This window comes from Sturnira hondurensis, unplaced genomic scaffold, assembly GCF_014824575.4.
Source record: "Sturnira hondurensis isolate 20B ecotype Veracruz unplaced genomic scaffold, ASM1482457v3 Scaffold0001538, whole genome shotgun sequence".
Lineage (NCBI taxonomy): Eukaryota > Metazoa > Chordata > Mammalia > Chiroptera > Phyllostomidae > Sturnira > Sturnira hondurensis.
Window position 1 is genome coordinate 445,864 of NW_028074169.1, and position 23,637 is coordinate 469,500.

At 42.9% G+C, this 23,637-nt stretch overlaps 1 protein-coding gene across 1 annotated transcript in view; it reads right to left on the reverse strand.

Annotated features, from left to right (window-relative positions):
* LOC118975866 (monoglyceride lipase) overlaps positions 1–10,179 on the reverse strand; it is a gene marked incomplete at its 5' end in the record, with an annotated part of 89,013 nt that extends 78,834 nt beyond the window's left edge. Inside the window, one exon of the mRNA XM_037030048.1 lies at positions 10,056–10,179. Within this exon, the coding sequence (XP_036885943.1) occupies positions 10,056–10,179 (124 nt within the window). The remainder of the gene's footprint in view (positions 1–10,055) is intronic.
* Between the last annotated feature and the right edge of the window lie 13,458 nt (positions 10,180–23,637).

Here is a 23,637-nt window from a genome sequence, read left to right on the forward strand (position 1 = left end):
TGAAAAGGGGATGATTGATGTAGTGGATGGGATGGTAGGGATGGAAAAGATTTCATATGGTGCATAATTTAAAACTTATCAGTTGTTTATTTCTGTAATTTTCTATTTAATATTTTCAGACCAGAGTTGGCTGCTGGTAATTGAAACCCTGGAAAGTAAAACCACGGATAAGAAGGGACTACTGTACTCTCACCTTTAAAGTGCAAGACACACCTATGGATCATGGTGTCTGGCCCTTGCCTCTAAGCCTTTGTCCAGCTGCTCCTTCGGACCATGATGCCCTTTCTCCCATCCCGCTCTGCCTGGCATGTCTGAGCTACAGTTCAAGTTTCTGCTACAAAGAGCCTACTCCTCTGACTCTTGAAATTTTCCTCCCTCCTGACCATCTTGTAAGCACCCCCGGCTTCTCCTAGACTTTGTGGCATTGCCCAGCCCTGTGCTGATGACCTCCATCTTCAATCCCAGCACAGGCCCCCAGGTAGCACCCAAGCTTGTTTGTTGAGGTGTCTAAGCACCACCACTGGGCCAGTTGTCCTCCCCTCTTCTCCCAGATGCAAGAACTGCCTCTGACATAATATAGGAAGGACTGGAGAACACGCTTTCCTTTAGGTACATCTGGCCATGCAGCAGACTACCTGGGCTCCAGGAAGGGTCAGGAGGACAAACATCTTTGTCACCTTTGCAGGGAGGCAGAGAATAGGGACTCTGGGGCTGCATAGCTGTAACAGAAGGAACCCAAGCTTGCCTCATCTCATCTGTGTGCCTTTTCTCCGCTTTCCGGTCTGGAAAATGGGCATGAAAACATCTAGACCAGAGATTTTCAACTGGTGTGCCACAAAAACTTTTAAAACATGCTACACATGACTATTTAATCAAGAGTATTGACCTTTTGTCCCTTATATTGTCAAACAAACAAACAAAAAAACAACAGCTGACACAACAATAGCAGTCCAGTGTAAATGAATCAAAATTATACCTACTTCTTCGCCAGATCAGCCAAAAAAAATTCTTTTGGTGTGCTGCAGAATTTTAGTAATTAGTTTATGTGTGCTATAAGATAAAAAGATTGAAAATTTCTCCTCTATACTACAGGCCCGTGTGCAGAATAAATGCAATGAAGAATGGGAAATGCCAGGAGAGTCATGGCCCACAGTTATTGCTGTGCTGGTGAGTAAGAAGAGGCATTCCAGGGTGTTAATGAGCTCTTCTCGTCTGTAATAATAACTGTATCTACTTCAAGGCTGTCATGAGAGTCAAACAAAGCAATACTAAAAAAGCTTTTGTGTGGACTTTCAGGGATACAATAAATATTAATATTTCAATTAAATAGAAATATCTCCTTATGTGAAAACTCTTATTTATGAGATAGGTAATATTTACATCCACTTTTCAAATTTGAAAGACACATTAGGTAGTGTGAAACTAGAACTAGTGTCAAACTCAGGTGTGTTTCTAAGACTAATAAGTAGCCACTTCATCATAGCCAATATTTATAGAGTACTTACACTGATCCAGGCATTCTATGTGGGTTATCTCATTTAACCCGCCCCCCCCCTCACTGACCTTATGGGCCAGATAGAGACTTTAATTCTCCCATTGCTGTAGATGAGAAAAACAAGGTTCAGAGAGGTAGGTAACTTGCCTACTGTCACACAGAAAGAAGGTGGTTGAACTGACTCTAATCAGGACTTTCAGATGCCAAGGTCTATATTTTTCTCTACTTCCAAATATAACCTATGTATATATCATAATTAGGTACCTTTTAAAAAATAATGTATTTTATTGATTATGCCATTACAGTTGTGCCCTTCCCTCTCTTCATTCCCCTCCACCCTGAACACCCCCTCCCCCACACATTCCTCCCCTTTAGTCATGTTCATATGTCATAAGTTCTTTAGCTTCTGTATTTCCCACACTACTCTTGCCCTCCCCCTATCTATTTTCTCCCCACCGTCTATGCTACTTATTCTCTGTACCTTCTCCCCCCTTCTCCTCCTCCCACTCCTCTGTTACTACCCTCCATGTGATCTCCATTTCTATGGTTCCACTCCTGATCTAGCTGTCCTCTTAGTTTGCTTTTGTTTTAGATGTGGTTGTTAATAACTGTGAGTTTGCTGTCCTTTCACTGTTCATATTTTTTACCTTCTTTTTCTTAGATAAGTCCCTTTAACATTTCATAAAATAAGGGCTTGGTGATGATGAACTCCTTGAACTTGACCTTATCTAAGAAGTACTTTATCTGTCCTTCCATTCTGAATGAAAGCTTTGCTGGATAGAGCAATCTTGGATGTAGGTCCTTGTCTTTCATGACTTGGAATACTTCTTTCCAGCCCCTTCTTGCCTGCATTTTGAGAAATCAACTGACAGTCTGATGGGTACTCCTTTGTAGGTGACTGTCCCCTTATCTCTTGCTGCTTCTAGGATTCTCTCCTTCATTTTAATCTTGGCTAATGTAATGATGATGTGCCTTGGTGTGTTCCTTCTTGGGTCCAACTCCTTTGGGACTCTCTGAGCTTCCTGGATTTCCTGGAAGTCTATTTCCTTTGCCAGACTGGAGAAATTCTCCTTTATTATTTGTTCAAATAAGCTTTCCACTTGTTGCTGTTCCTCTTCCCCTTCTGGTACCCCTATAATTTGGATATTGGAACATTTAAAGATGTCCTGGAGGTTCTTAAGCCTCTCCTCATTTTTTTGAATTATTGTTTCTTCATTCTTTTCTGTTTGGCTGTTTCTTTCTTCCTCTGGTCCACTTCATTGATTTGAGTACCAGTTTTTTTTCCCCATCACTATTGGTTCCCTGTGCATTTTCCTTTATTTCACTTAGTGTAGCCTTCATTTTTTTCCTCTAATTTGTGACCAAAATCAACCAGTTCTGTGAGCATCCTGATCACCAGTGTTTTGAACTGTGCATCTGATAGGTTGGCTATCTCTTGGTCACTTAAAAGTATTGGCTCTGGGGCTTTGATTTGAGCCATAATTCTTTGTTCAGGTTGCACCTGTAAGGTATGAGGGTGCAGAGACTTAGGTGTTCACCAGGGCAGGGCTACCTAGTTGGGGGATTGTGACAGTGTATGTGGGAGTGGGGTCAGAGAGGGAACAATGGCACTTGTTCTGCTCTCCCTCGGATTTCAGTCCCCTACATTGCTTCCCACAAGCAAATTGGGCCCTTCTGATGCTGGTTCCTGGGTGAGTGGGCTTGCGTACATTCTAGGACCCTGTGGGTCTTTTCAATGAATTCTACTGTGAGGCTGGGAGTCTCTCCCAGCACCTTTTCAATCAGTGCTTTTAGGTTTTATTTCTCAGTGCTGAAGTCCTGGGTCGTGCAGTCTGTCTCACTGCTCATTTTTGCCTAGTTTATCTGCGTGTGAATGTGTGACTGTGCCGTGGTCAGCCCTGTGTTGCCTGTGCTCCTGGGTCTGACAGCCATGACCTTTTCCCACCAAGACCCCTCTCCACTGGCCTCCAACTCAACCCCTCTTACCGGTCTGCTTGAATGGTTGTCAGACTTCCATACAGTTCAATTTTCTGTCTGTTCTGGTTGTGTTTTTGTTTCTAAATCTTTGTTGTCCTTAATTTTGGTTGTGTGAGGGGACACAGCATTTCCACCTATGCCTCCATCTTGGCCAAAGTCCATAATTAGGTACCTCTTATCCAAGTTCCCAAACCACAACAAACAGCACCCTCTTTTAAGAAGAATTTCCTTCCTCAGAATTATTCAAGCTTTCTTCTTAACACAGCTTCACATGTAAATAATTTGACTTTATTTTCTCCTCCATAAAGTATAAAAATACTTCAGAAATGGCTTATTCAAGAGACAAAAAGTGATGTCTGTCTTCTTATCACCAGAAAACCTTAAATATTTCTATTTCAGGAGCTTCATAAATAATTTTGAAGGAATATATACACTGTCAAAGTCCTTTTGAGAGATAACCAGATGGCAAATTATCAGGCAACTCCATCAGTGAAATGAGAAAAGATGGTACTGGATTTCTGGAAACATCCATTTGGCTTTCAAAGTCCCTACAACTAACTCATGATACAGGATTCAGACTACAAACTTGCCTGTTAATCATGTGTCTGATTCACATGTGACTCACTCATCACTCTTCGTGTATCTTCACAGCAAGCACTTTCTAAATATTTTTTAAATGACCTCAACAGCAGGTAGGAAGCCAGAAGTGACTACTTCAGACATCATCAGAGGGAAACCCCCAGATGCTGATATAGAGGCTGTTTCTGTGATAGTGAAACAAGGCAAGAACAGCCCCATTGTGGGCTGAACTGCTTTCAGAATAAATAAAACAGGAAGTGTGAGCAACTGGCCACAAAAAAATAGAAACTCAGGAAAATGACAAAGAAAGTTCTTGCCTCAAAGATCATGTCAAATGCATAGTGAAGAAAGAAGTGGGTCTGTGTCAGGGAGTACAGCATGGATATTTATTGAACATCTTCATGCCCAGCAACTACCACATTTATATAATCCTACCAAGGAGATACTATGATTCAGGTGGGGAAACTGGGACTCAGTAAGGATCAGTGATTTGTCCAAGGTCACAGGTATCATGTCCTGTGAAGATTTTTTGGATGATCACTACATAGGGGAGACTCAGCCTTTCTCTCTTTTACCTCCTGCACACTCCCACCTGGGTGTTATAATAAGCTCCTCTGCTCAATGTTCTTTTAAAGCATGTCTGTCCCTTTCACTATACTAGGTTCTTGGAAGCTGTACCTGGGTCTGTGTCATTTCCATATCCCCACACCCAGTACAAACTCTCTGCCTAGTAGGTTCTCATATAATATCTGCTGTAGGAGATGCTAAATCTGCTTATTGCAAATACTACATTTTCAATTTTGACTACATCTACACTACACCTTACTTAAACCCTACACAAGAAACACCTATGGTGACCCTGGCTCCCTTCTCCTGGAATTCGCCCAATAGAATCCAATAGTCTGAGAAGCCAGCCATCTGGGACTCAGCCATCTGGGTTTTCACAAGCCTTCCAGGGAGAGTTAAACACTTCTTTCTCCCATTTTATCCCACAACCACGAGGTAACTTTTATTATTATCCTCATTATATAGACGAGTAAATTGAGGCTCATGGAAGCCTCTGCTTTATTCAATAAAGAAACAATTGACCAAATAAACTCATGTCAGACATTTATATCCAAAATTGAAGGCTTGGATATGCCTAACTGTGAATAAAACAGGAAGAAAGGTGGTGAGGAAGGGAACTGCAGAGACCTAAAAGAGAGAGGCAGCACAACTGAGCTCACCATGCCTGAGGCACTTGGAGAGAGTTCACTAACCCCACCCAGGGTTGGGTCTTGTGAAGCATCACAGGGACACTCACTCTACTATTTTAACTTTCATGTTTACTAAGATAAGAAAAATCATTAACATTATTTTGAAACATTTCAAACAAGAATATATTATTTTAACTGATGGAAGTCTATTTTAGGATAGATCCAGCAAAGTACCTTGACCCAAACATGTCTACCTGCATGGAAAACATACATATATCATCTTTCCTAAAGATAGAAAGATGGAAAGATGGGGATTCTTTCCCCAGAATTTCCTAAATACTTTTCTCCAGACAGGGTAGCCCCACTCCAAAGTTACCCAGGCTTAACTGCCACCCACAAACATTCCCTCAGAACTTCCTCTTCTCACATACCCCAAAATAGTTAAAAAAAAAAAACTCTAAAAGAAAACCAATAAAATGCACCTCAGCCATAAAAAAAACAACCCAAACAAAAACAAAACAGTTTTCCTTTAACACTGTCCTTCAAAGATTTGCAAATAATCAATTCATTGTTAATCATTTTAGAATGATTCTTATATACTATTTAAATAAAAAGAGAGCATTCCAGCCCCAGTAAAAGTAATTTTAAGTGGGCCACTGCACAGAATTAGAAGGTTGCTTAGTAGGAAGGGTGACCTGGCCAAAAGCCTTGTCACCTGGGGCCTAAATGACATGCCAGACTTGCTTGTTTCAGGGATGATGAGACTTCATTGTCCCATCTCTCTCCACCTACAATGCCTCCTTCACCCCTCTCTCTTGGGAACACTGCCACTCTGGTTGACAGGAAGGCTGAAGAGGTTTCCAGTGAGTCACCAAGAGCAGCTGGTGACTGAGGGACAGGCTGGTGAGAGAGCCCCATTTCTCTCTGTGCTGTATTTAGAGTGGCACAGAAAATCCCAGACTCTGTGGTTTCCACCTGTTCAGATGTGTCTGCAGCAACTCCATTTCTGCTGACCCATGCCTTTTCCTCACTAGGCCCTGTCCTGGATCTCATTTCCTGATAGTTCCAAAAGACTACTGGTAGCCCTCACTGCATCCAACAGCCATCCTATCTTTCCTTCCTTAAACTCCTCCACCAGCTCCAAGAGTCCAAAAGGATTTATTACAGAGCCCTGAGCTGTGCCAGCATGGGCTCCCCCTCTGTTTCTATTCATAAACCTGAGGGTCTAGCTAAACCCTTGTGCCAGCGAGGATTTCTACCTGAACATGATATAAGTGTGCAATCTAGTGTATTTCTTTCTTTTCTTTTCTTTTTTTCTCTTTCTTTCTTTCCTTCCTTCCTTCCTTCCTTCCTTCCTTCCTTCCTTCCTTCCTCCCTCCCTCCCTCCCTCCCTCCCTCCCTCCCTTCCTTCATTTCTTTCTTTCTTAAAGAGAGGGAGAGAAACAGCACTGTGTGAGAGATACATCGATTGGTTGTCTCTCACACATCCCCAACCAGGGACCTGGACCACAACCCAGGCATGCACCCTGACAGGGAACCAAACTGGGGACCTTTTGGCTTGCAGGCCAGTGCTCAGTCCACTGATCCACACCAGCTAGGGCTGGATTGTTGTTGTTTTGGGGGTTTTTGCCCTATGACCTCTTCTGACTGGAATGTTAGTTCTGAGCCTTGGGTAATTTTAAAAAACCTTGATGCTCCAGCTACACAAACCCCACCTATCCCCCACCCCCCAAGAAATAAGTCTCTGCAGAGAGAGGGCACCCAGGCTTCAGTATTTATAAGATTCCTTAGTATTTTTTAATGGGCAGCAAATGTAAGAAACACAGCTCTCAATGACTGGTGCCTCTTTCTACATTCTTTCTTCTTCTGGCAAGCTCCTACTCACCTGACAAGACCCAGTCACCTTGCCAGCCCTCCAGGTATTGGGACAACCCTGTGCCTCTGAGATTTAGTATCTCACCTCTGCCTCAGCCTCCATCACTTTTTAGCTCTACTTGATTGCTACCTCTGCCTCAACCTTGGCCACCAGACTCAGAGTTCCAGTGGCCACTGCGCTGGATCCTCTTCACAAGGATAAGACTCAATAGTGCCCTGCTAATGTGGATACTTTCTTTACTATTGCTAGTTGAAACATTTCTGGTCTGATCTATTATTTTGGATCAGAAACCCTTCACTCATTCATTCATACACTCAATAACCACTGATGATGCCACTACTCTCTGCTAAGTCCTGGCACCCATATAGCAGATTAGAAGGTTGTGGGGGTAAAGAAAGAAGCTAACACATGACACAATAAGACAGTCTTTGCCAAGAGCTTGCTGCCTCAACCATGAGGAGATAGTTACCACTCAGGATAATACTCTAACAAAACTGAGCACTTAAATAGAGGCTGCTTAATTTTTCCGGTGAAGATAAATCACTGTACCATGAGGACGTCAGTTACTGTGTCCTTGCATTTCTCCTTGTATAACACCTAGCCCAGGGCTAATTAGGAACTTTAACCACTCCTTACTGATGATGCTAAAAATAACCTTTGCATCAAAACCTCATGAAAGAACATAGGGATAGATAATACAGAAAACATAAAAAAGAAATGATTGAGAAATGCTCTCTTAAATAATTAACTTGGAGTGTAGTGCGGCAGAGGACAAGATGGTTACTAGCAATATGCATTCTTTACTTCTTTTTTATTCACAGAACCTTGTTTTGTTTGGATCAGCAAATATGCAGTTAACAAATTAGATTTTTCTGCCTCCCTTGCAGTTAGGTGTAGCCATTTTATGCAGTGCTGGCAAATGAAATGCAGCTGGAATATGTCAGGGAGCTCCAAGAAAAATCTGCTTTCCTGATATGAGTCTAGCCCCTTCCTCTGTGTTGCTTCTGTGTCTCCTTTCTACTTAGAAGATGAGGAGGAATGGCATCCTTGGGCATGAGAGCCACAAGCTAAGAACAACTGAGCAAAATTGCAGATGGAGTCTTGGGCATTGATGGCACTATGGCATTCTCACACCTGCTTCAGATTTTGTGTAGCACAAGAAATGAATAATCTTTTATTCATTAACTTACTGTCAGATTTCTGTTGCATACAGTCAAACTGCCACAGACTGGTATGTGTTTTGGTGTAATGACAATGGGCTCCCCTGGCTATGCAACCTCAGCATCTTCACCTCTAAAACGAGGTTATAATATTCACTGTTATGAGAGATTAGAGATAATGTACCAAAATGGCTAGAACAGAGGCTGGTGTGCAGTTGGCACTCAATAAATGTCAGGAATCGTAATTCTCATTTCTGGCAAGCTGTTCTTGCCCATGAGGTCAACTTGAACAATTCTAAGGTGAAAATGGAAAACAAACTTAAATGAAATACTGGGCGCCTCTCTGTGCATGCCAGTCTGCCAAGTATGTTGAGAAACAGAGCCAGACTGACACAATCACAGTGTCTTGAGATTTCTACCCAAATAATGAAATTCTGTAATATAACTGAAAAATACAACTTAAGATCCAATTAGCACTAGATTTACAGAAACCTGTGTTTCTACAAATTGTATTATAGAAACCAGCAGCAAAACCACTGTTACTAGTTCTGTTTACTGTGTAAAACATTTTTTGTATTTATCATTTCATTTTAGCTTCGTAGCAGCCTCTGCAGGACTGACAGATGACCTGGCTGTGGGCAGTGATACTAAGACAAGAAGCCAATGCCCCCTGACTTTCAGCCTCAGCTTAGCAGATCCTGCTCAGAGTCCCCCTTTTGGGTACACAGAACACCAGCTGGTATGCATTGCGGGGTAGAGGAGATCTCAGATCAGACAGAGTAAAGGGGAAGAAGGTACCTCACTCTGCTGGGCCCTCTACATGCATTATCTCATGGCAATACTTATTATGTTACAGACCTATCTTGCCCATTTGGTAGATGAGAAAATGAGGGCTTGCAATGGTTAAACAAGGTCTTCACGATAGCACAGTCCAGTGAGGACTTAGACCCAGGTATGTTTGTGCTGTCTGGGGTAAAGGTCTCAGCAATGTGCTACTGATAACACACAGGAGTGCAGGATGATAATATTGGTCACAGAAAACCCTTCATTTTAAAGACTTGTTAGGCAAAGAAAGATCTGTATTGGGACCCTTCTCAGCCATGGAGAATGTCATAGAAATGATTAAGGAACAACATACTGACTTAGTCTATGAACATTACATTTTTATGGTTATTGTGGATTTTGTTACATGACAAATAATCAAAGACTCAGCCTAAGGACATGTATGTGTATAAGTGTATGGATATGTAGGTGTGTGTGCATGCATGTGTGTTTGGGTTTTTGCATGACCAACATGGTCTTTTGAGACTTTTACTATTCTCCTGGTTTGAAATTCTTTGTAAACCCCTTGTGGTTAAAACACAGTTTAAATTGCCCTATTGTTGACTGTACCATATCCATCTGAAGTCCCTTCAGAGAAAACCAGGGCCCATTTTATAAAGAAAGCTCACTATAAATGTAAGAGAGTGTTACTCGGCCTGTGGAAAGTTCTTATATAAACATATTTCCATTTTGGTTTTCCAGTGGAGGTCCCAAACTCAACAGAAACTGCTGGTCAGGCATACTTATTGTTTACATAACTACATATTTTTTAACGTAGAAACATCCCATGGAGAATATCTTTTCCAGTTTCAATGCAGGACTCGGAAGAGAATAACTGAGGAAGATGAAGGATGAAGGTAAGATGTACTATACACCTTTCTAGACCCCCAAACTGTCAGGCACTGGCCAGAATCATGGGCTCTGCTCACTGTAGCCCTTGGGGTACTCACCATGGTCATGGGCAAACACCAGAAGCTCCAGGCCCACTAGCATCTGAGCCAGCTCATCATAGCGGCCACAGTGCTCCCCAGCTCCATGAGACACAAAGATGAGGGCTCTGCAAGTATGAGAGGGGAGCCAGGTTAGGAAGGTGTTGGATCACTGAAGCTGTAGCTTAAGCAGTCTGAAGTTTCATGACATCAGCAACAAATCAAAGACCAGATCACAGACTAAATGCATCACTAAGTAAAAGGGCATTGCTCTTAGAATGCTAAGTTTCAGGGTTCCACAGAACGGAGACCAAATCTTGGCTCTACTGTGAGCTCAAAGGCATAATACTCAACCCTGAAGCTTCATTTTTTTACCTGTAAAATAGTAATAACAGTCTCTTCCTCTGAAAAGGGGTGGTGAGGGTCGCAGGTGCTAATTTATACCAACACGCCAGACAGAATGCTGGGCAGGCCCTCCATTGGTACTGGTTTTCTCCCTAGCCAAGCTGCCCAGATGGATCAGCCCTAAGCCAATCAGGGTATTCCATGATCACCCCATAGTGACTGGTTGAGGTACAGGTATGCGACTTGAGCCAAGCTGTCTTGTTCCAATCAGAGCTGATCCCAGAGCTTTGGCCTACATGGTCACGAGAAGGTGTTTTCATTTCCCCACTAGACTAGCCTTGGAGGCTGTGAGCCTAGAATGGCTCCAGCCACTTGGCCCAAACTGAACTGAGTTGACCCAACAGAGGAGAACCATGTAAAGGAGGGCCACCAAGTCCCAAATGTATTTGAACTCTGAATCTAGCTGGACCTGAAGCCAGCATTCTCCCTCATCCTGCCTTTTGTTCTTGTTGAGGTCATTGGGTTTTCTGTCACTTGCAATGAGAAGAATCCTAACTGACATATAATTTTTTCTATTTTTGTGTAGAATAAATGTACTTGCACATTCATTCTTCCACAAGCTGCTGGCATTTGCCTTATGTATGTGACTTTTATAATCCTCCCTCTCTCCATTTGTCAAACTCCTCCCCTTGCTTCAAGACTGATCCTTAAGGTTCCCCTCTGAAAAAGATTTTACACCCTCTGAAAAGCTGTCTTGTCTCTTCTCTGCTCTGGGCCTCTGTAACCCTTCCATTACAGGATAGGTAACAGTTGCTTTCTACCTGCCTCCACCACTGGTGGAGGACATTCAGGCTTCTCTCTCATTTTTCTTTAGTGACTAGCATTGTTTTGAGCTCTGGGAGGGTACTCTGCAAATGCTGTTTGAATGATTGGATAAATGACAAAGGTTGTGAGGTTTAAAAATAAACAGCTATCAGAGGAGAGAGGGGAGGGATCGGGGAAAAGGGGATGGGTTTACAAGAACAAGTATAAAGGACACATGGACAAAACCAAGAAGAGGTGGAAATGGAAGGGAGGTGGGGAGGGCTGGGGGGGTGGGCTGGGATGGAAGTAAAATGCAGAAAACTGTACTTGAACAACAATTAAAATTTTAAAAAATGGCAAAAAATAAAATAAAATAAACAGCTATATTTTCACCTAAGATCCATGCAGAAGAAACCTCAGGAGCTAGAAGCAGAGTTTGGCTGGGGTCTCAGTCACCCAGGAAAACCTTCAATGAAGCATGAGTGCTTTGGGACACAAACAATAGCGTCCATGGCACATAGCTTACCCTGGCTTCTACACTGGATGGTGTCAGCCCAGCAGTGGTAGAGTTATGATAGGGGATTTAGATTCTTAAATATACAACTGTCAACACTCATATGTTTAGCATAAGACCCATGAAATGTTAGAGTCCTTTCAAGCAAGGAGTGACTGCTGTGATACACACCCAGTCAATATCTGCTAATGAGGTAAGGGCAGGGAAGAAGGAGAACAGTAGCTGCCATTTTATTGAACATTTACTATGTGTCAGTTCCTCTGTTAACTCCATATACAAGAGTTATAATACTCAAAATCATGTCGTATTTATCTTCTTTACAGCCGAGAGTGAAAATCAGAGAAGTTAATTGCCCAAGTCACAAAGCAAGTTGGTAAAAGGTAGATCAGAGCATGTCAGCACCTGGCTTTCAGGTCTCCAATGGGCTACCAGTAGGCTCAGAATACAAGTCATCTTGTCCCTTGTTTCCTTATCACTCCTTCTGGCTATACCCCCAGCTCACCTCCCTGTCCTCACTAGGGGCTTCCAGTCATTTCTTCAGCAGCACCCAGTTCTTTCCACCTCAGGGCCTTCGGCTTTGACATCACCTTCCCCCTAGAGTGCTCTCTGCCAGATCTCTCATGGCTGGGTCTCAGGAAAGATGTCACCTCAGAAAGGCCTTTTATCCATCTCACCTGCTATGATTTCCTTCTCTTGGGCCTTTCTGACCTACACTGAAAACTCACTGCACATTGCAATTTACCATTTGCTTGCTTGATTCTTGGCTCTCTCCTCCACTTTGAAGTCAGCTCAAGAGGCCAGAAGGGCAAAACGCCAGAGCAATACTCCACCCTGTGGCACTGAGCAGGGACCAGAGAATATGTGTTAAGTGAAAAAACACTTTTTTCAAAAGCCTGTATTCTTTCTATAACTCCTCTCTGCCGGGTTGTGTAGAGGCAGAATAGCACTAGTTCGTTTTACCATGCTACATGCTTTATTCTTTAAGCAGAATACAAAGTACCAGCATTAACCTCATTTTCCTTTGATATCTGTCCTCCCTGCTATTTACCTAAAAATACAAGAGAAACATTTCACAGCTTCTTTATTGTTCCATGTAATGCCTAGCCACATGATTATACCTGTCCACCTGACACTTCTGGGGTCCACTGATGGGACTCCTCTCAGCTATTGAAGAGCATGTCTGAAACATGCTCATCGTCTCTGATCTGCAAAAGGGACTGGACCTCCAGAAAAGGAGGCTTAGCCCTTTAAAATTCTTCCAGAATTTTGGCAGCTGCTGTATTAAATCAGTCCACAGTTAATGCAGAAGGACAAGTGATTAAGGCAGTCATGCAATAGTTAGCCTCTCACTGCATTTTGGTCCAATTCAGTGGAGAACTTAGGGGTTTCACTCAGTGTCCAAAGGAGTGGCACGAGGCACTGTCATTATGCCTGGAATTGCCTGCCAATAGAGTCCATTCCCAAGGCAACATGTGGAAAAATATTTGACCTTTTACTCTACAGAAATCTTTCTATTCCAGAGGTTCTCAACTTGGGCCACATCTTGAAATTACCCAGAGAGCTTTCAAAAGTGCTGAGGCTGGGTCCCACCACCAGAAGAACCTCTGGGTTTAATTGGCCTGGTGAGGGAAAGCTCACCAGCAGTTCTCATGTGCGGCCAAGGTGAAGAGGCACCTGTTTTATTCACCAATGTGCAGCTTGGGTGACAGTGCTGCTCAGATGCCACATGGAACTTGCCAGTGGCAAGAATGCAGCCATTTTGGTGTGGAAACTTAACAGCCACTTTGGAACCACTTATCTCCCTGAGAAACATGCTGGATAAACCATGGGTTCCATCCGTAGACATGCAGAGGCTTCTGTAGCTTGCTGCTGCCATCCCTTTGGAAATGAAGTAGACTGACATGGCCATCCCACTGCAGGTGGCCAAAATTTCAGTCACCCTTCTCTGCAAAGGCAGAGCAGCACCTGCGGGCTCAGGCCCCTTTCCCCTCTAGATCCATGTTAGGCATCTCTGCAGACACATATTGCAACAATAGGCCTCATTCTGGTCTTATGCTACTGCTGCTGCAAGAGGCAGGGGAGAGACCTGGCCCCCAACTCTGATAAATCAGTCTTCCTCCTACCCACACTTACTGTTCTTTGGACGTGAGTCTTTGCTTTGTAGAATCTGTTTGGCAAAGTGAAAATCAAATCATGTTACCTCTCTGATTGAAACCCCTCAGAGACTTTGTCCACTGCCACTGAACAAAGCCTGCTGTTTTTGTGATAATATCCTCCACACCCTGCCTTGATGAGCCTTTTGATGACCTGGGAAGGTAATGATCTTCATAATAGCTTTGCCAATTTCCATGGTGCAAATGCTCTCACCATGGCTGATTTCAAGCCATTAGCATGCCATCACTGAATTCAGAGTTGAAAAGGGGTGTGCACCATTGGCCAATGAAAGCCTGTCCAAGCCTGCTCCAGCCTAGGTTGGTGAGCCCTTTCCCACCTGAAAGGGCTTCTGCTGGTGATGACCACTCTCATCCCAATCTTTGCATGCTGGCTTTGATCATCGTTTGAATCTCAGGCCTCTTCTGACCACTTCAGTCTCTTCAGTACTTGACACTGTCTAAATGTACTTATCTACTGCTATGCTTTCTTTTGCCTCCCCTAACTAGACTATGTTCTGTGAGGGCAGAGGTCTTATTGGTCTCATTTATAACTATATTCTTGGCTGGGAAAAATGTTAGTGCATAATAATAGCTTAGTAAAGATTTGTTGACTGTCTGGATGACCCCTTATGCTTGGATCCCTCTGCTCACAGCAGTCTCCCAGGTTAGAGCTTATGCCCTGGGGTAGGGGTCTTGGGAAGTATGCTGATACCAGGATTTTCCATTTCTTTGCGCCCCTCACTTGCTAGGATGCCCCCCTCCTCTTGTCAGACCTCCCTGGCTTTCTCCCCTCACACCTGCTATAGGTGGAACCACCAGCTGCTTATGGTTCCATCCTGTGTCTAAAACTGACCAGTCCCAGCCCCTCTGAGCTCCTCTCCTGGTTGCCATGAACACATCCAGCTATACTCTGAGCTCTGTGTCCTTGTGCCTTGTCTCTTTGGAGAAAGTGCAATACCCATCATGGCTTTCTATGGAACTTCCACATTCACACTGGATCCTGGCCACCACTTAGGATTTCACAGTCGTGATTATATTTATGCTCTGAAAGTACACAGCACTAAGAAACTTAGATGTTGAATAAATAATACCACATATGCCAGGAAGCCATGAACAGAGAGCACAGGCCAGGAGGGTTGGTTTGATTCCCAGCATCACCATACATGGCTCTGGGCAAGTCACCTGGCCACTCTGAGCCTGCAGTCACAGGATGGTAGTGACAATGGTCCTTTGACTGAGACTGTCCAGAAATACTGATTCAAAGCTTATCGTATGCCAGGTCCGAGGGACACAGAAATGGAAAAACAGCCTTGTCCCTACCTTCATATAGGTGACAGTTTCACAGGAAAGACAGATACTGAACAAATACATGTATAAGTGTGTATTGTGAGAAGTGACATAAACACAAAAAGAGGGTACCACAGGGGACCTTACTGGGACTGAACACAATAGTTAGGGAAGGCCTTGAAGTATTCAAGCTGAGACCTGAAGACTGAGAAAAGGACGTTTATGGGCAGGAATGAGAGCTGTTGGGTTTAAGGTTGTATCCAGGATAACACAGGTGTACCTATTCTAGGCACAGAATGAAGAGTTTGCTGAGGGCTTCTGGGAGGAGAAGATACCTTAGATAAGCTCTGAGAGGTGAGGCAGCAAGGAGGTAGGGGGTGGTTCTCTGTATTTCCTTCATACAGAGTGTGGTACAGGGCAGAGGGTGGTATGGAGCATGGAGATGGGGATAATCTGATTTTTTGAAGCATGTCTGGCTCTGTGGACAGAGAAGCAGTGAAACTGAATGGCCAGACCCTCCTCTACTTCCTCCCCTGGCCTTCTTCAACCTCAATCAACAACAGCAGCAGAAAATTAACAGGGCATTTATGCAGACACAGCAATACCCACAGTGGTAGAAATTAGGTTGCAGAAGAGGCTAGCAAAGATCTTTTGGCAGGACCACCTTTAATGGCTGCAGCCTGTTAGGAGGCAGTTGTTTTGGGAGAAGGCAGTGACTATTAAAGAGGGAGGCCTGGGCCCAGGAGCAGATGGCCTGCCTGGCATCCAGCCCTGGGAAGCAGAGCAACTCCCAGTAAGGCATATGCAGACCTTGAGATGAACATGTTGCAGAATTCCTCAGAGTTTATAAGTCAGGGCCTGCTTACTCATGCACAGATGTGACAAAGGGGAATTTCCCTTACAAAAAATTAACTTTCCCTTTATTCCATTGCTTACTCATTGTTGAAGTGATGAACCTTTCTGGATCTCAGCTTGCTCACCTGCAAGATGGAGATAATCCAAATAACACCAACCACAGAGGGCAATATGGAGTAAATGAGACATGTGTGAAATGCTCGGGGCCTTGCCTGGCATAGAGAACACACTGCAACTATCCACTCTGAAACCCTTTTCTCTGATGACACAGATGGTTTACTTGCAGTCTGGAGGCCTGGGTTTATGCTCGAGCCTTCCCATGAACCAGTTCCTGGGTTTCCACGGGCTCAATTTCTCCCCCTGGCACCAACTCACTAAGGTTTTGGGATGAAATGCTGGAAGGTATGTAAAAATATACTAAAGGACTCTGTTGTTTAAAGTTGAGGCTTCTGCTTTTCCAACCCCTCCAATGGTGAGGGCCACTCACAGACCCACATGGTTCTGGGATCCCTGGAGTAGGGTAGGCAGGAAACAGTCCAGCAGCCCTACCAGCACCTTAAAAGATGGAGACCAGTGATGGGAGGGAAACAGTTCACTTCCATGAAAGTGCCCTCACATGTTTCCAAGAGGACTTTGGACTCAGCTGGCACCTACACCCTCCCTACCTGCACATCTGTGGAGTGAGGATCACAATGCTTCCCTCACAAGGCTGTCAGAATTAAGCACTTAGCATGGCCTGGCACTGAGTAGAAAATGTTAGCCTCCATCCTGCTCACCCTGTTTTGAGCAATTTCAAGCTCTATTAAAGGGAGAACTGGATGTCCAACTGAAAAAACATTCTACTAATTTTACTAGGGAAAGTTTGGAAAACAGGATTTATTGGAGAAAATGAATGGTCAGAGGGACACAGTGGATGTTCCTGCCCCTAGGCAGCAGCTCCGGTGGCATCTGACCCAGACAGTCCCACTGACTTTTTTTAACCTTGTTTGAAACTAGCACACATACTGTTGACTTTTATAATGTCTTTAAATGAAGAAGGTAGAAGGGAATCTGCCTGCCTGCCTCCTCTGGAAACTGTACATGCAGTTATCTCTCAATTATTTCTAAGGGACTCCACTCAGGCAGTGCATGGCCCTCCTCATCATCCACATCCACCAAACTCCTACTGCCAGAATTTGTGATCTTAAAAGTCATAGGAGCTTCTTGTCAAGATGGCAGAGTAGGTAAATGTGGTACTCACCTCCTCCCATAACCACCTTAAAATCACAACTAAACTACAGATCAAACATAAATGAGACCCACCTGACATCTAGCTGAACAGAAGTCCTAAATCTAAGGATATACAGAAGAAGCCACATTGAGATTGGTAGAAGGGCTTTAGGTGCTAAATGTGCTGGTCCCACGCCAAAGTGTGATGGTTAAAATTGGGAGGGATGTTTCAGTTGTGGAGGTCCACACTGAGGAGCGAATGGTGACAACTGTACACCAGTTCCCCCAGTGCCAGGAAAAGAAATCCCTATAATTCAGGCTATGAAAATCAGCAGGGATTGTGGCTGAGTGATATGAAGGCTTTTGGAGTCCCAGGTATTCCTCTTAAAGCACCTGTGCATGAACTTATTCAACCTTATTCCCTCTGAGCTCCAACACTAGGGCAGCAGCTTGAAAGGTACCAGGGACATACAGAAGAAACTGAATTGTCTGGCTTTGGGGTGAGTTCTGAAGGGGCAGTTTTCTCCTAGGCAGAAGTTCTGGCAAAAGCCATTGTTCTTTTGCTATGTACTCCCACTGCCAGTGTAGGCAGGCACCACATCTAAGTCTCCTTTAACCTGGCTAAAACCATTCACCCACACTTATGATTCCCTGAAATCTGACTCCCACCCAACTTGCAGGTCCCTCTAAGCTGCTTCCAGTGTCTTTTCCCTATAAACTGCCTGTCTTGGCTTATGCATCCAACTTTCCTAAAATCTCTCAAAGATTCACAACCCCCAAACAAGCAGCATCTAGTCTCAGCATGCCCCATAAATCTTGCCAAGTGGCCCAAGCCCAACACTAGGGGTAGCCAGCCTCAGTTTGCAGTTTAGATCTTCCAGCCACCTCCAAATCTAGCACAAATAGCAGCCATCTGTAGGTCACCCTGTAGTTCACTCCAAGTAGCCCCAGGCAGGTATTTGGTGGCAGCTGATCTTGGCCTACATCTCCTGGGAGGTCCCTAAGCCAGTACATCTGGTGGATAGCTTCAGACCACGCCAGAGCACCACCCAACCATTTCTACCAATGACATACTCAATGGGTAGAGTCAGCAGGCACCAGCAACCTAGTGAAGCTAGTCCTGCTTCATTATGTGTGCCCCTTCACAGCAGCTCCTCCACTCTTTCCATGGCTATTCCTTGCAGCTGACTGTCCTGGGGTCAATCCCTCCTACTGACATGCCAACAGAAATCAAGGCTCAACTATAATAGGAGAATACACCCAGCCTACATGGGGGTTCCTCTGGAGTGCCCAACTCTGGTAACTGGGGAGGCTGAGCCACTAGGTCCTACAGGACACCTATTACTACAGGCCACTCTACTAAGACTGGATGATATAGCAGCTCTACCTAATACATAGAAGCCAACACAGGAAGGTAGTCAAAATGGGGGAGGCAGAGAAACATGGTCCAAATGAAAGAACAGAACAAAGCTTCAGAAAAAGGACTAAAAAAATGAAGATAAAGCAATCTACCAGATGCAGAGTTTAAAACACTGGTTATAAGAATGCTTGAATAAGAGAGAAAAGGAAGATGGCAGAGGAGTGAATGGAAATCACATTGACCTCCTCCCAATCTGGAATTACAACTCAATTGTGGAGAAACCACCCAGAAGAAACTGAGCAATAGCCAGAGAGATGCAAATAACTTCAGACGTAGAGAACAAATTTCAGCAAAACTGGTCTAGTAAGGAGTGAGGTGGATATTCTAGAGGGCTTGCTGGATGCCCACAGGTGGCAGCATCGGCAGGATAATTAAGCAGGTGTTTGGATCCCCCAAAGAAGATTGGGGTCTAAATCCTAAACTAGGACTCCCAGCCTAGGACACCAGAGCCCAAAAAGTACACAGATAACAACCATCGGAAAAAGCAACAGGGTTGCTTTTTGCCAGAGACAGATGTTGGAGATGCAAGGTCCGTTTAAAGGGCCAACACACAAATTTTCATTTGTAGCCACTTACCTGGGGCTCAAGCAAAGGCAGGGGCAGAGTGGGCTAGAGACGCCTGAGGAGAGACTGGGGACAGAAGCCTTGGGGAGAGAGAAGTGAAAAAGTGGCCGTTGGGATCCTGGTGCTGAGTCATTCCCCAGATGGAAGCAGACTTTGTGCTCAGGCAGACTACTCCCCACAGAGAGGCAGAAGCCAGAGGGAAAACAATAGTCCTAGCCCCAGAAGGGTTAAGCCTGGCTGCTGAGTCCTGGTGATCAGAAAAATAACCGAAGAAAACAGCCAGAGACAGTAGATCACTGGCTAACGTTGGGCAGAGTGGACTGAGAGACTTGAGGAGAGACTAGGGATAGAGGCTTTGCAGAGAAAACTGAGAAAGTAGCCACCGGATATGGATCCAGTGCTGAGCCAACCCCCTTATGCAGCAACCATTCCGTTCAGGCAGACCACTCCCCTCTAAGCAGCAGCTACCTGAGGGAAAACAATAGCCTCCACTACAGGAGGGATTCAACCTGCCCTATGGTGCTTAAACCTGACTGAGGAGTGCAGAGGGACCATATTAATAATTGAAAGAGATAGCCAGTAACAGCAGATCACTAGATGTATCAAACAGGCTGCCTAAGGTCACACGAGGTCGATGTCTGACATCACCAGAGGCAGATTCAGAAAGGAAAAAAAAAAACAGTGGTAAATACAAGAGACTACTTATACAAAAGTCATTGTGATCTCCTTCATGATTTGCAATCTTTTCTTTCCTGCATAGCTTTATAATATTCATTTCTTGTCCAGTGAATTTGTATATAATAAGGCACTAGATTTTACACTAGTGTATTTCAATCCATCTGTTTTGCCCCTCCCTTCCTCCCTTCTCTTAGCCCAGCTTACCTTCCTTTTTCCTTGCAATATTTTCATTTTAAATTTGGTTTACTCTCTAGCTACCAACTGTTTCCATTCCACACTCTTACTTACTATTTCTCCCCTGCTCAGACACTCAAAACGAATTCTCCTGTCAAGGGTCATTTCACATTCTTGTGCCCAGCTATCAAAATACCTGTGTTCTCTTTACACCTCTAACAAACTGTGCTAGTTGGTTGTGGGTAGGGTAGGAGTTGTTGCACTGTTTTCTCAAGGTTATCTCTAGAGCTTCACTAATTCTGTATTTCAAATAACCAATTTTACTGGACCCCTCTCCTACTTTTTTTGGGGGGGATTCAAATTTTAATTATGTTGTTTTAGTCTTTTTTCTTCCTTTTTTATCTTTCCTCTATTTCTCTTTAATTCTGCCCTTTTATTTTTCTTTATTCTCCTTATTTTCCTATTCCTTTGCATCCCAAATTTTAATTAATCCCTCACTCTAGTTTTTGTTCTTCAATCTTAGTATTCCCTCTCCCTCTATAATTACAAAATCACTTCCCATTCCACTAAACATCTCTTAGACTTTTCTTTGTTTCTTTTTTCCCTCTTATTCCCATACCACCTATATTAATTTTACCTTGTTTGTTGTTGATAATACTCCAGTGGATCTTTCTCTCCAATTTGGCCCCTATATTTTATTAAGTATTTAATATTTACCTTTCTTTTTCTTTCTGTCTCTAACTTTATTTTACTTTACACTATTTTAATTTATGCTTAAACCTAATATTATACCCTTTTCTTCTCATACACCATTCCACACTCTTCATTCCCTTTCTTTATTCATGAGGTAAACTTTACTTTCTCTTCGTCCATTGCTCCAACTCCCAACTATTATCAGTGCTCCTCCCTCTACCCTCTCAAAAATCATTTCTCCTTCAGTAGGTCATCTCATATCCACTCTCTTTTCTCATAATAGTCTTAATCTCATTACACCCTTATTAATACTGGTTCATTAGCTAGGGATAATAGGATTGTTGGTGGAACTATGTTTCTGAGTGTGGGTTTGTTTCGTGGGCTCTGTGGTTTTGTTTAGGCAGTGCCTGCCCAACAGCACACAAGACATGGTGAGCAAAGTGACCCTCGGTCAACCAGTGGCAGGGAAGGACCCATAAAAGAACAACTCAACAACAATCAAAACCCAAATACATTCAGAAAACTAGCATAAAAGGCATAAAGGACATCCCAAGAACATCAAGTTCAGGTATCAAGGAGACTGCACCACTGAATCTCACAGGCCTCCCACCATACAAGTTCACATCACAAAGTCAGAAAGTCAAAACAGATCAATTTAAGAAACAGAAGCAAACAAGAAGTGTCCCACAAACAATGGGAAGATAAAGAAACAATCCCCAATGTAAAAGAAAAAAGGAATCCTCAGAAAGAATGCTAAATGAAATATAGGCAAGTCAACTATCAGATATTGAGTTCAAAACAACAGTTATAAGGAAGCTCAATGAACTCAGTGTAAACTACCAAAACTGCAGGGAAAATACAAGGAACTTAATGCAAATTATATCAACATAAAAAAGGATATAGAAAGAATCAACAAAGTCCAAGAAGAAATGAAGAATACAATTTCTGAATTAAAGAACACAGTAGAAGGAATCAAAAGCAGGATCAGTGAAACAGAGGATCAAATAAGTAACCTGGAGGACAAAGTAGAAAAAATGCCCCAAGAGAACAAGAAAAAACACTGAAAAAGAATGATAAGCGGTAAAAGAAATGCAGGACCACATGAAATGGAATAATATCTATATAATAGGGATACCAGAAGGTGAAGAAGAACAGCAAGGGATAGAAAACTTGTTTGAAAAAGTAATAATGGAACACCTCCCTAACTTGATGAGAGGAACAAGTCCAGGAAGCAGAGAGGATACCAATCAAGAGGAACTCAAAGAGGCCGACTCCAAGACACATCATAATTAAAATGGCAAAATTTAAAGATGAAGAGAGAATCTTAAAGGTAGCAAGGGAGAAATAAGAAGTAACATACAAGGGAACCCCAATAAGACTAGCAACTGACTTCTCAACAGAAACACTACAATACAGAAGGGAATGGCAAGAAATATTCCAAGTAATGAAAAACAAATGTCTATAACCAAGACTACACTATCCAGCAAGGCTCTCAATTAAAATGGAAGGCCAAATAAGGAGTTTCCCAGACAAAACAAGGCTAAACGAATGCACCTCCATCAAACCAGCACTACAAAATATGCTAAAGGAATTGCTTTAAGAAGAGGAATAAAAACAGTGAGAGAGAAAGGAACAAAGGCACAAAGGGAGTAAAATGGCAATGAATAAGTACCTATTAATAATAACAATAATGTAAATGGATTAAATGCTGCAATAAAAAGACATAGGGTAGCTGAATGAAAAAGAAAACATGACCCATACATATGCTTCCTTCAAGCAACCAACCTCAGAACAAAAGAGCTACACTGACTGAAAGCGAAGGGCTGGAACAAAATATTCCATGCAAATGGACAGGAAAAAAAAAGCCAGGGTAGCAATACTTATACCTGACAAAACAGACTTCGAAACAAAGCCCATAAAAACAGACCCAGAAGGACACTTCATAACACCCAAGAGAAGAATCCATCAAGAAGACACAAACATTGTAAACATATATGCACCCAACATAGGAGTACCCAATTACATTAAAAATTTTTGGAGGACTTCAAGAAAGATATAAATAGCAACACTTATACTACACCCCACTGTCCAAAATTTTAACATCCCACCGTCAAAAATGCACAGATCTTCCAAACAAAACATCAACAAGAATATTGCAGCATTAAACAATGCCCTAGACCAAATAGACGTAACTGATATATATATAACCTTTCACCCCAAAGAAGCAAAATACACACTCTTTTCAGATGCACAAGAAACATTTTCAAAGAGAGACCACATGATAGGACACAAAATAAGTGTCAACAAATTCAAGAAAGTTGAAACCATATCAAGCATATTCTCAGACCACCAGGGCCTGAAACTAGAAACAAATCTCAAGGAAAAAAACTCGAAAACACTCAAAATCATGGAGATTGAATAGCATCCTATTAAACAATGAATGGGTTAAGAATGAGATCAAGGAAGAAATCAAAAAGTTTCTGGAAACAAATGAAAATGAACTCACAACAAATCAAAACTTATGGTACACAGAGAAGGCAGTTTTGAGAGAGAGGTTCATAGCAATACAGGCCTACCTGAAAAAGAGAGAAACATTTCAAACAAACAACCTAACCCTACATCTACAAGGACTGGAACAACAACAACAAAGACAGCCCAGAGCAAGTAGAAGGAAGAAAATATCCAAGATCACAGCAGAATTAAATGACATAGAGACAAAAAGCACAATTCTAAGGATCAATGAATCCAGGAGCTGGTTCTTTGAAAAGATCAACAAGACTCATCAAGAAAAAAAGAGAGAGGAACCAAAAAAAACCAAAACACAATCAGCATTGAGAGAAGAGAAATTACAACTGATACCACAGAAATACTAAGGACTGTAATTACTATGAAGAACTATATTCCGAG